The sequence below is a fragment of the Pterocles gutturalis genome, unplaced genomic scaffold (genome assembly GCF_000699245.1).
Source record: "Pterocles gutturalis isolate BGI_N339 unplaced genomic scaffold, ASM69924v1 scaffold6838, whole genome shotgun sequence".
NCBI classification, from domain to species: domain Eukaryota; kingdom Metazoa; phylum Chordata; class Aves; order Pterocliformes; family Pteroclidae; genus Pterocles; species Pterocles gutturalis.
The window spans coordinates 39136-52349 of NW_010120319.1; the positions used below are offsets into that span (position 1 = coordinate 39136).

General features: G+C 39.4%; 1 protein-coding gene across 1 annotated transcript in view; it reads left to right on the plus strand.

Annotated features, from left to right (window-relative positions):
* The window catches only part of LOC104464211 (amyloid beta A4 precursor protein-binding family B member 2), a 58557-nt gene that overhangs the window by 25209 nt on the left and 20134 nt on the right, over nt 1-13214 (plus strand). The window contains exon 3 of the mRNA XM_010076857.1: nt 8327-8535. Coding sequence (XP_010075159.1) covers nt 8327-8535 — 209 coding nt within the window. The remainder of the gene's footprint in view (nt 1-8326; nt 8536-13214) is intronic.

The following is a 13214-nucleotide window of genomic DNA, read 5'->3' on the forward strand; positions in this document are numbered from 1 at the left end:
CCAAGACAGTAGTTCATGTCCTCTCCAAGTCTTCCTTCCTTCCTTTGCTGGACTCTTCTTGTTTCATGGCTGGCTGGATGGTTTTGGTTGGTGAAGATGCTAGTTGTCTCGTTCTTACCTATTTTTGGCCCATTTTCCAGGAAGGAACACATAGACCTTTCCTCATGGTCTTCATGCGGTACTTTTCCCTACTGCCACTGTTAGTGTCAACTCTTGTAAATGCAAGCTGCGGTGCTGGTTTCTCACAGCTTCACCTCCGGACCTCAGACTGTATTGCCCCTGAGCAGATATGTTGCAGAGACCCAGAATTCGTCTACTTAAGCAGGACAGGTAGTACCATCCTGAGTACTCATCCAGGGCTGTCGTCAACAGTTCTGAACTACTCTCCTGAAGTCACTTGCCCGTCGCTTTCTTTGGTTATTGTGCTCGTACTTTGGTCATTATGTCAGCAGCTTGGGGTTTGGTAGTTGAAGGGGAGAAGCCAGGACATTTAAATAAGTGGGTTTAGTGGTGTGTTTTTTTCCTGAATGTTGGCAAATCTGCTTTCCTCTCTCTTCCTTGAGATTAGTCATCTCTGCTTGAATGCCTTGTATGTCTGTAGTGACTCATGATTTGTACACCAGGAAGAAGATCACATCACGTGAAAAAAATAGTACAGGTGATTCATTCCAAGCGTCTTTAGGATTTTTAAGAAGTTAGTGTTTTCTGATTATGGTTTATGTTACAGTTGATCAAAACGGCAATTCATTTTGGCACAAGTTGTGTCTGGTTACATGTACGCCTGTAAATCACACGTTTCAGTGTGTTTTCCTGGAACCTGTTTGAGAATCTTTCTCTCCTCAAACACACATGGCTGGTTCAGGGTTTCAGCAAGGAGGACAACTGGGTTGTCATGACAACCAGTTGCATACTGTGAGGAAAAAATGGTGCCAAATTACTAGCTTCTGGCTGTTTATCCCTCCTCATTGGGTAATGTTCCCCAAATTAGACAGGCTTGTCTGATTTATAATTACTTGTCCTAGTGACTTGCATTTTTTTCTGCATTTGTTTCTGAGATAATATTCATGCTTCTTGCAATGATGCTTAGGCGAGACTGCCTGCTGACCATCATTGTTGTGAATTATGAGAGTAGGTGGTACCATTGATTATGCTGTAGTGCATGCAAAGTGAGGAGAAAATTTGTCTTTGGGATCTGTTTTTTGTTGAAACCTAGCAACTTAAACTTTCACATTGGGCCCACTAAAGGAAATAAATGGGATAAAAATATTCAAGGCTTGTGTTCTTTCTATTGTGCTGTTTAATGGAGAGTGCTTCTTTAATTTTGCTTGCCTTCACTCATTAATACAATGTCTTCCGCTCCTTCCAGTGCCTGTCTTGATCTTCAGTGTGCATATGGGGTGGGGCAGGAATGTGCTTCCTTCAGGATCGAATCCTGGATCTGCTAAATTAATTGGCATCTTCTCAAGAATACTAGGTTTCTGTGGCTTGCTTTTCCTTTTGTTTTACTTTTATTTAGGCCCAGAAGGCAGAAGAAGAACATTTTTACTTCAAGATTTTGGAAGTTCAAAAGAGGAAAAAACACTTTCCCCCATCCCTTTTCTTTTTAAGAAAACCTTTTTACCCTCTTGTCTTCCCAGTTGCTTTCTTGTGCTTGCCCTTGTGTGCCCAGAAGGATGGCATCTGTAACAAGCATGTAGTGTTGTGGGCCAGCTCTTTTATTATGCTTCATCCCAGCAATGAAGAAAGCCATCAGATTTGAAGCTAGTTGTTTCCCATTGCTGCCCAAACACTAGGACAACATGTTGTTGGATCCTGTCACCATCCCATTCTTTGCAATTTTTGACACAGGAAACTTTGGTGCAGATCTCTTATTTACAATCAAGGCACTTCTCAGTTTGAGTTCATTTACATTGTGCACCCACTGCTGGAATGTGAGCAATGGGAGGGCCTGAGATTCAGAAGTGGATTTATAGATTTATTGTTGGTCGGATTGTTTTTCTAGATTTGGAAAACTCTGAAAGTGTTCCAATTTGGACCATTGTGCTTCCAGCCTGGACACTGAATGCTTCTTTTAAGTTAACTTTGCACTGTGGAAATGTACTTTTGAGGTGGTGGTGGATAAGCAAAGTCCAGATCAAACTCTGTGTTTGGATGGTATCCCTTTTCTTTGGAGTATCTTTACAGAAGAAAAATTGTTATGAAACAGTCCTAAAGATTGAGATAACGAAGCTAGGAGTACAAAAAAAAGTGAGATCTCTCATCTTTATCTCTGTACAGTATGGGTATTTTATTTCTTAACCTATTTAGGTCATGTAGATCAAGTGCTTGCAAGTATTGTTGGGCCTTGCAGACAAGTGGTCTCACTTGGTCATTCTGCTACCACACAGTGAAAGGAGCCCTCCTTATTTGGAAAGACTGATTGAAAATCAGGCGCTTCCACTAACTCCAGCGGAGCTGCGTTTGCATCAGCCGGTGGCTGTGCATTTGTATCTGCTGCTGCTTCCAAGTAGGTGAAATGAGGCCTGTATGTGGAAGTGGATCCCTTAAAAAAATTAAACAATGTCCCTTTGATGCAATGATACCTCTGACTTCCCTGAATATATTTTCTGTCTTGCTATGAGTCTATCTTGCTGTTCTCTTCCAGTTTTGCAAAAAAGTGCTTTGAACCTGTGAAATAACACAATTAAAATTGTCCTGTGACATAGGTGCTGTTAGTATGCACCTCCCAGCTACAGAATTTCCAGCACTCTGATGGCTCTTTACAGCACTTCTGCAATCTCTGTTTTGAAGTCACATATGCTATCAACCTTGAGCCCTTTGGGACTGCAGTTCCTCTTATTCAAGAGTACTCTTCTTGGCCATAATTTAGTGACCTGACTGTACTGGTTGGTGGGATTTATTCTTCACCTGAAGAAGAACTGTGCATCCAAAATAGATCTGTTTTTCAAAGAACGTCTCACAGTTCAATACAAAATTTATTGCATTAGATGTGTTGCCTTGCTTAAGAGGATTTTGTCCCAGAGGTAGGTTTGCTTGGCCTTCAGTGCACTAGGTTTGAGGCTATGATTCCCTCATGCATTAGGACCTAAGCAGAGAGGCACCGACTCTTTGGTTTCCATCCCTGCCACCTTGCTTATCATCACCACCAAGTTCTCTTTGAAACAGAGGTAACACCTAGTTGCTGCTTTTATCCATTTTTTGTTAGTTTTTCTAAAAGAAAGCAGAAAGTTTGTTTATTACAATCTATTTTAAATTATATTCTTTGTTCCCTTACAGTTTCATTGCTGGTCCATTTTTCCTTGAGGTGTCAGTTATCAGCTTTTCTTTCTATCATACAGTGTGATCTTCTCTTCCAGTCTTAAGTAACATGTAAATACAGTAGTCATCTTCTACTACCTTCCTTTCAGAAAGGGAAGGAGCTTGATGATGTTCCTTTCAGACAGGAATGTTGAGATTTGTCATTGAAATGATGTGGTATATGTCTAGTCTTCATCAAGAAGAGATCCTGATTAATTTAGCACAAGCACAATATCATACAGCCAGTTTTTAGTACTAGACTGGTGATAAACCAACTTGTGATAGTGCTGGGTGGAACATTTGTTTCTTTTGTGCTGATAAATGCAGATTTTGCTAAGGCTGGTGGAAAAAGCAGTTTTCTAGGTAACAGAATTTGGTCTGCAGGAAATGGAGCATCTTGCCAATATTCTTCCATTCCACCTTTGTTATAACACCAAATCAGCCCTTACTGAACATTTTATTTCAGCCTAGATCTTTCTAAAATAAAAAGATGAGTAATGACTGTCTCAAAACTTTAACGCAACTTGCTGTTAAATTAAAATTATATATTGTGCTGTACCTTTGCATTCAAAAAAGTGCCTTCAGAGCTCCTTCCATTCTCTTTACATCTGTATTTGTTTCTAAATGACTGCCTTTGGTCTTCAGTGAAAGGGCTTTCTAACTTCACCGTCAGAAGAAAGCCTGAACTAGTTAAAAGCTGCTTCAGCTTTATGGCATTAGGCTCTCTAATTATGAAATATCCACAAATTACATCAGCAGAATAAGTGATAAAAATACTAGTTTTGCCAAAGAGCTTGGTCACCAATTACGTGTGCTCTTCAGTGAATTATTTATATTATTTATTACCTTCTCTTTTCAATATCGTAACAGTGTTTTCTAGAGGAGCACCAGATAGTAAAATAACTTGAAATAAAAATGTAATTACTAAAACTTTGAACTATTATGCCAAACAGTATCTGAACTGTAGCTACAGCATGAAATTTATCACTGCTCTATATCAGCTAATTGGCAGAGGCTGACATTTGAAGAAGGGAGTTAAAAACAGCAATATATTACATTACATGGGCTTTGTTTTATCTCCTCTAGAATACAAAATGTGTTCACAAAGCTCTGCTAGCCAGAATTACTAGTTAAATATGGCTGTTTTTATGGTTTTGTGGAGGTACGTCTCTTGTTGATAGTTGTTTCAAGAGAGTGAATTAATAGTTTCGTTTTGTGTAACAGACTTCATTTTTCCACTATTTTTAAGTTTTAAATGCTCTCCTCAGTTATAATAATACCGGGATGAAGGCTATATTTTTTTCTATTACAGGCTCCATGTTTCAGCCATTCAGACGAAAAGGCACAGGCATTTATTTCTGAGTAAAACTTGACCAGACAATTTCAGCAAGTGGGAATATGTTCAAAGTGTTTTACTCCTTTGTACATTTGTTAAAAATTGAAACACCTATTTATACCTCTTTTTAAAAAATAAGTCTTTCTTTGGTACATTTCTAAAGCCTTATTGGCTTTTTGTGAGTTCGTTCACTTTATTTTAATTTTAAATGAGAAATTACTAACATAAATTCCCTGTTTGGTTTTAAAAGGGAATGGTAAGGCATTGCAGGCGCTGCCCTCCCCTTGGGCTCTCACTTCTGATTATTTCAATTTTTTCATCATTTTCTCATTCTTTTAAAAACCTTCCTATCATCACTGTGTTGCTGAGTCTCTGAAGAGATGAAGTGGAGGCTGCATGGTGGGGTGTAGCAAGCAGAGTCCTCTCTGAGTTTTGCAGAGACAAGTGACAAAGGTTTTTGAGGAGTAGCCCTGTGCCCTGTTGTGTTGGAACCCATAAGAAGGGAATATGGGACCAACTCTAAGCAAGCTTTAGAGGGGAAAGATCTGGTTTCCCAAGGACTTGTCAAGTCCTGGTGCAGAAAGGTGGTGGGGGCAGGAAAGCCCAGTGAAGTCCACTCTGTATTTTTCAGTTTTCCTCAGATGAAGTTAGCTTCTTGTCTTAAATCACATCTTTCATGTTTTTATGTAATCTTCCATTTTAGTCCTCAAAATCCTCTACCGCATATTTCACTGTCATATTTTTTTTTTGCCAGAATTGCCCTGTGCTTCTTCCATAATAACATCTACATGAATAGCTGGTTTGGGCATCTTCCCACATATGGACAAGGCTTTAATCATCTGTCTACTGAGACAAAGCTCCCAACTGAAAAGTTCTCGCTTTGCAACCTGTCCTTTCATGTGAATCTGCCTGCAGAATACCAGATGTGAACTTCTAACTATGTTGACCTTTAAGCTGTCAGCGCTGAGTTTCAGAATTTGGGTGGTGACAGCTCACGCTTATCTTAGGCAGATTTCCAGGTAGCAGCTTGCTGGTGAGGACTCATTGGCCTGTCCGTGACAGTGTGGGCAGATCTGGGAGGAGAGCCTGCCTGCCTTGCTGGTGACTGCTCTTGTGCACCCCCTGTTCGGACAGGGATAGAAAGCAAGGGGACAATCAGCTGCAAGCTGACTGCGTGGTCTCCTGTGATGAAGGCTGTCTTTGGACTTCATCTCCTGAGTGTATGTAGGCAGTGGAGCCACCTTGTTCAGTAAGGTCTTTGTCCAGAAAGAGATGGCTTTCGAAGGTCTGCGGTGCTGTGTGAATCTGCATGAAGCCTGGATAAACATATACCTCAAAGACAAGTTATACAGATAATATGTATCAAAGTTTCTTAAAGAAACCCAGTGTCTGCTTTCTCATACTGCTTAGCTACAGTGTCTCTTTTATTCTATTTCAGTATTGTTTTTCTTACTCCTATTGCTTTATACATTTTGTGTAAGAATGTTTTACAGTATGGCCTTCTAGGAGATCGCAGTTTACTGTAATACACATTTTAGATAAATCAACCCTAGTACAAAGGGATACATTCTTTTTGTGAATCATACTCTAAATTTCTGTAGTAAACCATGCTTTCCATATTATCAGAGCAATAATAGTTTCAAATCCAGAAGCTACTACCCAGATTACTACCTGTAACTTTGTATTCAAATGAAGAAAAGCCTTTGAAGTCCTATAGTAGGTCTTCGATGCTTCAAGCATGTTCATCCGTCCTGTCAGATTTTGTATGCTGACTCTCACTTTTTTATCTTTCTTCTGCTGATATCTCTTGCGATGGTTCATTACCTTTGACTTGCACACCAAGCGTTTTCATCTGTTAGAACAGTCAGCGAACCAGGGAGGTTTTCTGGTTCATGCCAGTAGGAAGTCACAACCTGTGAAAAGGTTATCCCTGGCCAGTCTATCCAGTCCTGAGGTGTGTTTGCAAATGGGCTGGGGCACACACGTACTTCATCTCTTTTCAAGTAGGTTCTCATGGCTAACACGGGGAATGGTGTTTCAGTATAAACCCACGTAATCTGGGACTGTCCTGTTCCGCCATGCTTATCAGATGGTCTGGGGTCAGTACCTCTGCGCAAGGAGTGCCCAAATGCCAGCAATGTGCATCTTATGCACAGACATAAATCATAGTTGTCTTTTGTGGAAAATGCAGCTCTTTGAAAGTCCTGAGCTGTATTAATTGAAAAAAAAAATTTGTGAAATTTAATTCCTATTTTATCTCTGAGCATATGTGAACATATTTGGGTGTATTTATTTTTGCTAATGGATAAGTTTTCCAAGTAAATTGATATCACTCGAGTAGGTGATCTTTTCTTATCCCAGAGTGCTCTCAGCTGTTTTATGTGATTTCCTTCCAAGCATTCATTCACATATAAGATAATTTCTTCTCTTCTAACTAAATGTTGCAGAAATGTTGTTGTTTTAAGTCTATGGGTTAACAATTTTGTTTCTGCTGTGAGTTTTGTCTGCTCTGGGAAAGAAATAGTCTGGTTTGTGCCATGGAGTCTAAGAGTTTTTTCAAGCTGTCATGCCATTTGTGTGTATACGTGCATAAATTTGGGTAGCACAAAGAGTGAGATGCAGAAATGAGCAACCATGATAGAATACCTAGTAAGAGGCTTGAGGATAGACTAACAAGAAATTTTTAATTCAAGAAAGAGATTAAGAGCAGTAATATAACAGGTTATTCATCTGTCATCCACTGGAGGTGTTCTGAGGACTGTCTTTGAAGGCAGGAAAAAAGTTGCTGGACTAGATGAGCCACGGCTCATTGGTATAGTGCTTCCTTTATTCTTTTTTTTTTTTTTCTTGCTAGCTCAATTCACTGTGCTGGTGTCAGCCTTTGTCATGTCTGCTCAAGTGCTGGTGGAGGCATCAGTCCGGGAGGTTACTTGTTTCTCCCTGCAGCTTGATCATCCTTGGAGTAGACCATAGCAGCTGCTTAATAGCATGTACCATAATGACACCCACCAAAGCAGTTTAGCTGGGAGGTTTAGAAGAGGCTTGGCTCCCTTCCCAGCTTCTGGAAAGCATGTATCCAGCAGAAGGTAACTACTCCTGCTGGGGCAGAGCTGGTTTGCGCATAGGTGATGCCCCTGCATCCGGGTGTGTGGAAAATGATCGCTCAGTTCTTTCGTTCTCACTGTTTTGAACAAGCAGTATTTCATACGTTGTAAGTAAAACCCGGTGCGGGTTGTTTGGTTGGTGGGGGGGGGGGTTCTGTTCTGATAAGCTGACTTTGATTAGCAGTAATATATGCTTTCCTACCATGCACTGAGAAGTGAAGGTGCTGTGATTAAGAGGGTAGACTACACCACAACTCCAAGTATTTCTTTATATGCTGTGATTTAATGTATTTGAAGCTAAACCTTACTAGAAGAGCTGTTTTATCTGATGGTATTAGGTGGCTGCCATATTAGAACAACTCTTTGTCAAGCAGTGTATTTTTTTCCTCTCTTTATAGGCCTGGTCAAATCAGGCTTTGTCACCTTACTTTGAGCCTCAATAGTTCAGTATGTTTTTCTGGCATTCATTTTACCCAGGAACTGTACAACAGCAGTACCAGCTGTGCATCACTTGCATCGGGGCAGACTTGGGAAGAACTGTTCGTGCTTAGTAACATTGAATCTTTTATTTATTTTTTTTTTTTTTCAGCAGATATATGGAGTGATCATTCATTTCAGACAGACCCAGACTTACCGCCTGGCTGGAAAAAAATCAATGACATTGCTGGGATCTACTACTGGCACATACCAACAGGAACAACTCAATGGCAGCGTCCTGTGTCCATGCCAGCAGATCTCCAAGGCTCACGAAAAGGATCACTTGGTTCCATTACTCCATCTCCTACTCCAGAAACTGAGGTGACATACTGTGTTTTCTTGTGGGCTGCATCCTGTAAAGAAAACTGAACTAAGTTTTTGAACTTACAGGTTTAGCTGTTAGCTAAACGGAGCTTTAGAACGTGGAGCCTGATAATAGCCCAAAGTGTAGCTATTTGTTCATAATACGTCATAAGTACTCTTTTCGATGTGCATTTTCTTATGGCTGTGCCTCATGAAACATCCTAAATTTTGGATGGGTAGGATGAAATCAAACGTATCTCAGATAAATTAGGCAGCCAGTGCATGATGAACATGAAACTACTGCAGTTCTGTAGAACTGAAGCATTGCTGCATTATATGGATACAGAATCACAGAATGTTAGAGATTGGAAGGGACCAATCCCCCTGCAGGACCAGTAACACCTAGATCAGATCACACAGGAACGCATCCAGGCGGGCTTTGAATGTCTCCAGAGAAGGAGACTCCACAACCTCTCTGGGCAGCCACATTATAGCAATCTTTTGCCTGGACTCTTTGTTTGCATCTTCTTTCTTTTTTGGTTCACATGGTAGGAGTTTCACACAAAGACCTATGAGTCTTCATTTGAGACACTAGTTCTTTTACAGGGTAGTTTCTATTGAATATACCTGAAGTATTCTCAAGTATAAGTCTCTTAACATTTCTGCCAGTAGAAAATATCTGCACAAGTGGATCACTGTGTTGCAGTTAGTCTTTAACTGGAAACATAAAGAAATGCACTCTCTCCTCCACATGTGCTGAAAGATAAATATGTGATAGCACCTTTTAAAATAATCCTGTCAAGCACAATCCAGGGCATTGATTGGTGTCATATAAGTAGAAAAATAAATTATCAGAAAGAAACATATGCTTCAAAAAACGCAATCACTTCATTTTGTTTGCTGGGAAGACTTCTATGGAATGAAATACTAATGTAAAGTCAAATTGTTTTGAAATGAATTCTTTTTCATACGAACTTTTCAGAAGAAGGTCCACAGTTTTACGAAATCAAGGAAAGTGTACTGGCTTTGAGTTTTGACAAACCTAAGGAAATCCTTAGGTTTTATTTATTTATTTATTTATTTGTTTAAAATATATTTAGATATGACATTTCTTCTGTTCTTGATTTTGTTGATATATGCACCAAAATAACTTACGTGAAAGTTAAGAGGAGTTAGGACATTCAAGTATGTATTACAAACTTGACCCTGAAACTTTTATCCTGTATAGGCTTAAACATGTACATTCTTGTTGATTAGTTTAGAAACATTGCTTCTACATGTTCATAAATGCTACTCATAAGGTTTGCAAACTTGACCACAACATTTCAGTTATGTTTTACATCCATGAAGCTCCGGTGGAATCTACTGTGCACCAAGCATTCTGGGTTCGTAGAGAACAAACAGCAATTGTTATCATTCAGGTAGAAAACAAGAAAAAACAAAACAAAAACCAAAAACAAACAAACAAAACCCCAGAAATGCTGAATGTAAAGTGCTGCACATACTTCCAGAGTAAATTCCTGTAATGTACACATGAGGGATATAACTTCACCATTGAGTACTTATTCTAAAATACAAAGAACAGGGCTTTAATTAGTAAGTTACAGATGTCTTTCACAAAAACCCAGAAATCAGTATGGTTGGTAAATTGCAGAGGGAAATGCATATTTTAATTTCAAATATTTTTCTACCTCTGTTTAAAATGTCTTTACAATGAAAATTTCAGACCTGCTGATAACGTGGCAGATGTACTTTTAACCTTTCACAATTTTGTTTACTTTAAATAAAGAATAGTTTGTGGTTATAAATAATGGTAGTTAATTCTCAGCAGCATCATGGAGAATACAAAATGTATGAATTATAACAACATAGATTTTAATACAGCATAAATGTATTAAATAAGATATTTGAGGAGTCATTCTAAAATACCATGTATGTGAGTACGTAGTCGCCTCATCTAGGTTTTGATAGGGCAGTTCTAATTCAGCAAGGAATTTAATCCAGCACAGATTTATATATATACAGTTCTGTGGCAGCATCAAGACCATATACTGTAGTGTAAAAGATGATACAGAAAATAAGCAAGTTTCTAACATTTGTATTCGTATGTTATTATATGGTTATTTTCATTGTAGGTGTAGACAAAAGCCTGTGTCTTTTGAAGGTTTCTGCATTCATTGATAAGCATCTTACATATCATTATTGCAACAATGCTAACTTTTTGATGCAGTGGTTTTTAAGATACATTGCAGTGCAATAACAGCAGACTTACATTAATGGTGTTCAAAATGAGACTGTGAATCAGTCTTGGGACTTTGTGCACTGCCAAGTTCTGAAACTGCCACAAAGAAGGGGTGTAGCTGTACTTATAATGGTAACTGATAGGAAAAGTCTTGCATTTCTTTAAACCACAGATGTTGAGCTTTTTTAAAAGGGAACTGGAGGAAGAATCCTTTGGGATTCAGCTGGTTCTGAGCAGAACCGTGGTACAGAGCAGTAAGAGCGAAATAAACTATGGTGTGGGGTTAAGAGATAGGGGTAGGTAATGAAATAATTTGTAATCTAGATTTAACTGTGTCAGCTATTGTGCACCTTTGGGTTTTTATCTCTCTGCAGTCAATACTTGCCAGAGCCTCATCATCTCCAGGTCACTTGCAGGTGATACTGGTTTCATTCCCCTTTCACTGCACTGCAGCCTACCCCAAGTGCTCCCCCTCTCCCTCCCTGTGAAAGATTAACCTGTATGTCTATGATACACTCAGTGTGACACTTCACAAAAGAAGTAGAATTCAGTCCAGAATAGGGGCTCACAAATGCCTTTATCCTGGTGCTACCATTGACAGCAGCAGCTGTGGTGGCCAGCTTCCAGCTCCAATTTGGACCACATGTGAGCTGTGTACTGCTGGTTCCCTTGCTGCTGTTTGAAAGCCTGTGTTCTGAGATATCTGGTTTAGGAGGGCTGGTTTAACTCATTCCCACGTGCTGGAATTTATATTGCTTTCTTCTGAAAAGGTTGAGGGATATATAGGTTTTAGGCAGATGAAACAGTATGATGTAAGATTGAAGACTGGCATGGGTCACAATTTGTATCTGTCCCAATAGGCTTCCATCAGTCCATTAAAAATACTTTTGTTTTTATGACATTTGTCTGTGAAGCGTAATATGCTAGTCTTGAGATTAGTTTATTTGGGCTCTTTCAGCTTTTGAGTTTGTCAAATAACCATTTGGAAACACTTTACCCACCCCTCCAGAGTAGTGCCCTTTTACCCTTTGTCTTGTTTCTTCTTTTTGTTTTTTAATTATTTAGTGTCTTTTTGTGTCTCTGTCTCTTGAATTATGTGATATACAGAAGCTTTGCTTCATTTGGTAGAATGTGGCTCACAGCTGATGGCAGTCAACAAAGAACAGATCAAGTCAGACATTTTTATATTGTAGCTTACTCTGGATATTTAGCATAAAGAAAAGTATTTACAATTGTTGAACAGAGAATCAGAAAAAAATGGGTAGAGAAGAGAGATGCTGCAATATATACAAATTGCAAAAAGGGGTTTAAAAAGGAAAAAATGGAAAAATGTCTTTTGCACAGTCTGCAGGTCAATTTTTCTTTCACAAGATAATAAGTAAATTTCAATCCAAAGCAATTGTGGGTTAAACATTATGCAGAAATCCTGCAGATTTAACAAAGATGCTAATAAATGCTAAATATAAATAACCTGGAACATTCCTTCCCTTTCCCCCCCCCCTCAAAAGCATGAAAATATATTTTGGTTTTGCACAGCTGATTAAATTTGACTTAGTTTTAGATGTCTCTTTTCTCCTGTGTGTTGCCAAATGTCTTCCTTTGTGAATCCTCGTCTCTTGTAACATTCCCAAATTTCGAAGATTTTGCTGCCTCTTCCCCATTTTCAGTGCAGAGAAAAAGATGTAGGGTTTAATTTTCAGTAAGAGCTTCTTTCAGAAGAAATTTGGTGACGGTGGTTGTGTCGTCTTATAGCCTGGCTCATCCCCAGCCTGGATCACCTCTAGGAGTTCTTCGTAACATAGCCACTGGCCACTAATAATTAAAGAGGAGGAGCTCAGGAGGAGAAGCTAACAACTCAATGAATTCAAAGGCATGTTAGAGAAGAGTTACTCCTGGGAGTTGTTTCTCACAAATATTTCCTCCAGTAGGGATGTCCTGAGAACACTTTGAAGGTGAGAGGTCCCCGCTGCAAATAAATGCATTGGGCCGTATTAATAGGTCCCACTTCATCTTGGGGCTGAGCTGGACAACCTGGGAGAGCTCATCTTAAGAGGGGCCACTAATTACAGGAATACTTGATTTGAGGAAGCTTCAAAGAGGTGGCTCTGGGTCTCTCAGCAACCAATTCTCATGTCCCACCTGGCTCTTGTTCAGGACAGTGGCGCTTCTGTCCTTGTGGGAAGAGGAGAGGGACAGCTCCAACAGCAGCTGTTCCTCCCAGGCTTTACAGAGGAGGGTGAACCTCAGTTGCTGTAGTGCTAAATGCATTGCTACTTGCTTGATTGTACCAGTGAACGCCTCTGAAAATTTTGAGAAACTTGAATGAAAAATGAGAGAGTGGGTGGTTGCTTTGGGGATTTTTTGGTTTTGTTCTGTTTTTTAAAAAAGCTGCTAGACTTTTCAAAACTACTTTTTTCTGCAATAAATCTTTGCACTCCTTACTAATCCTCTTTCC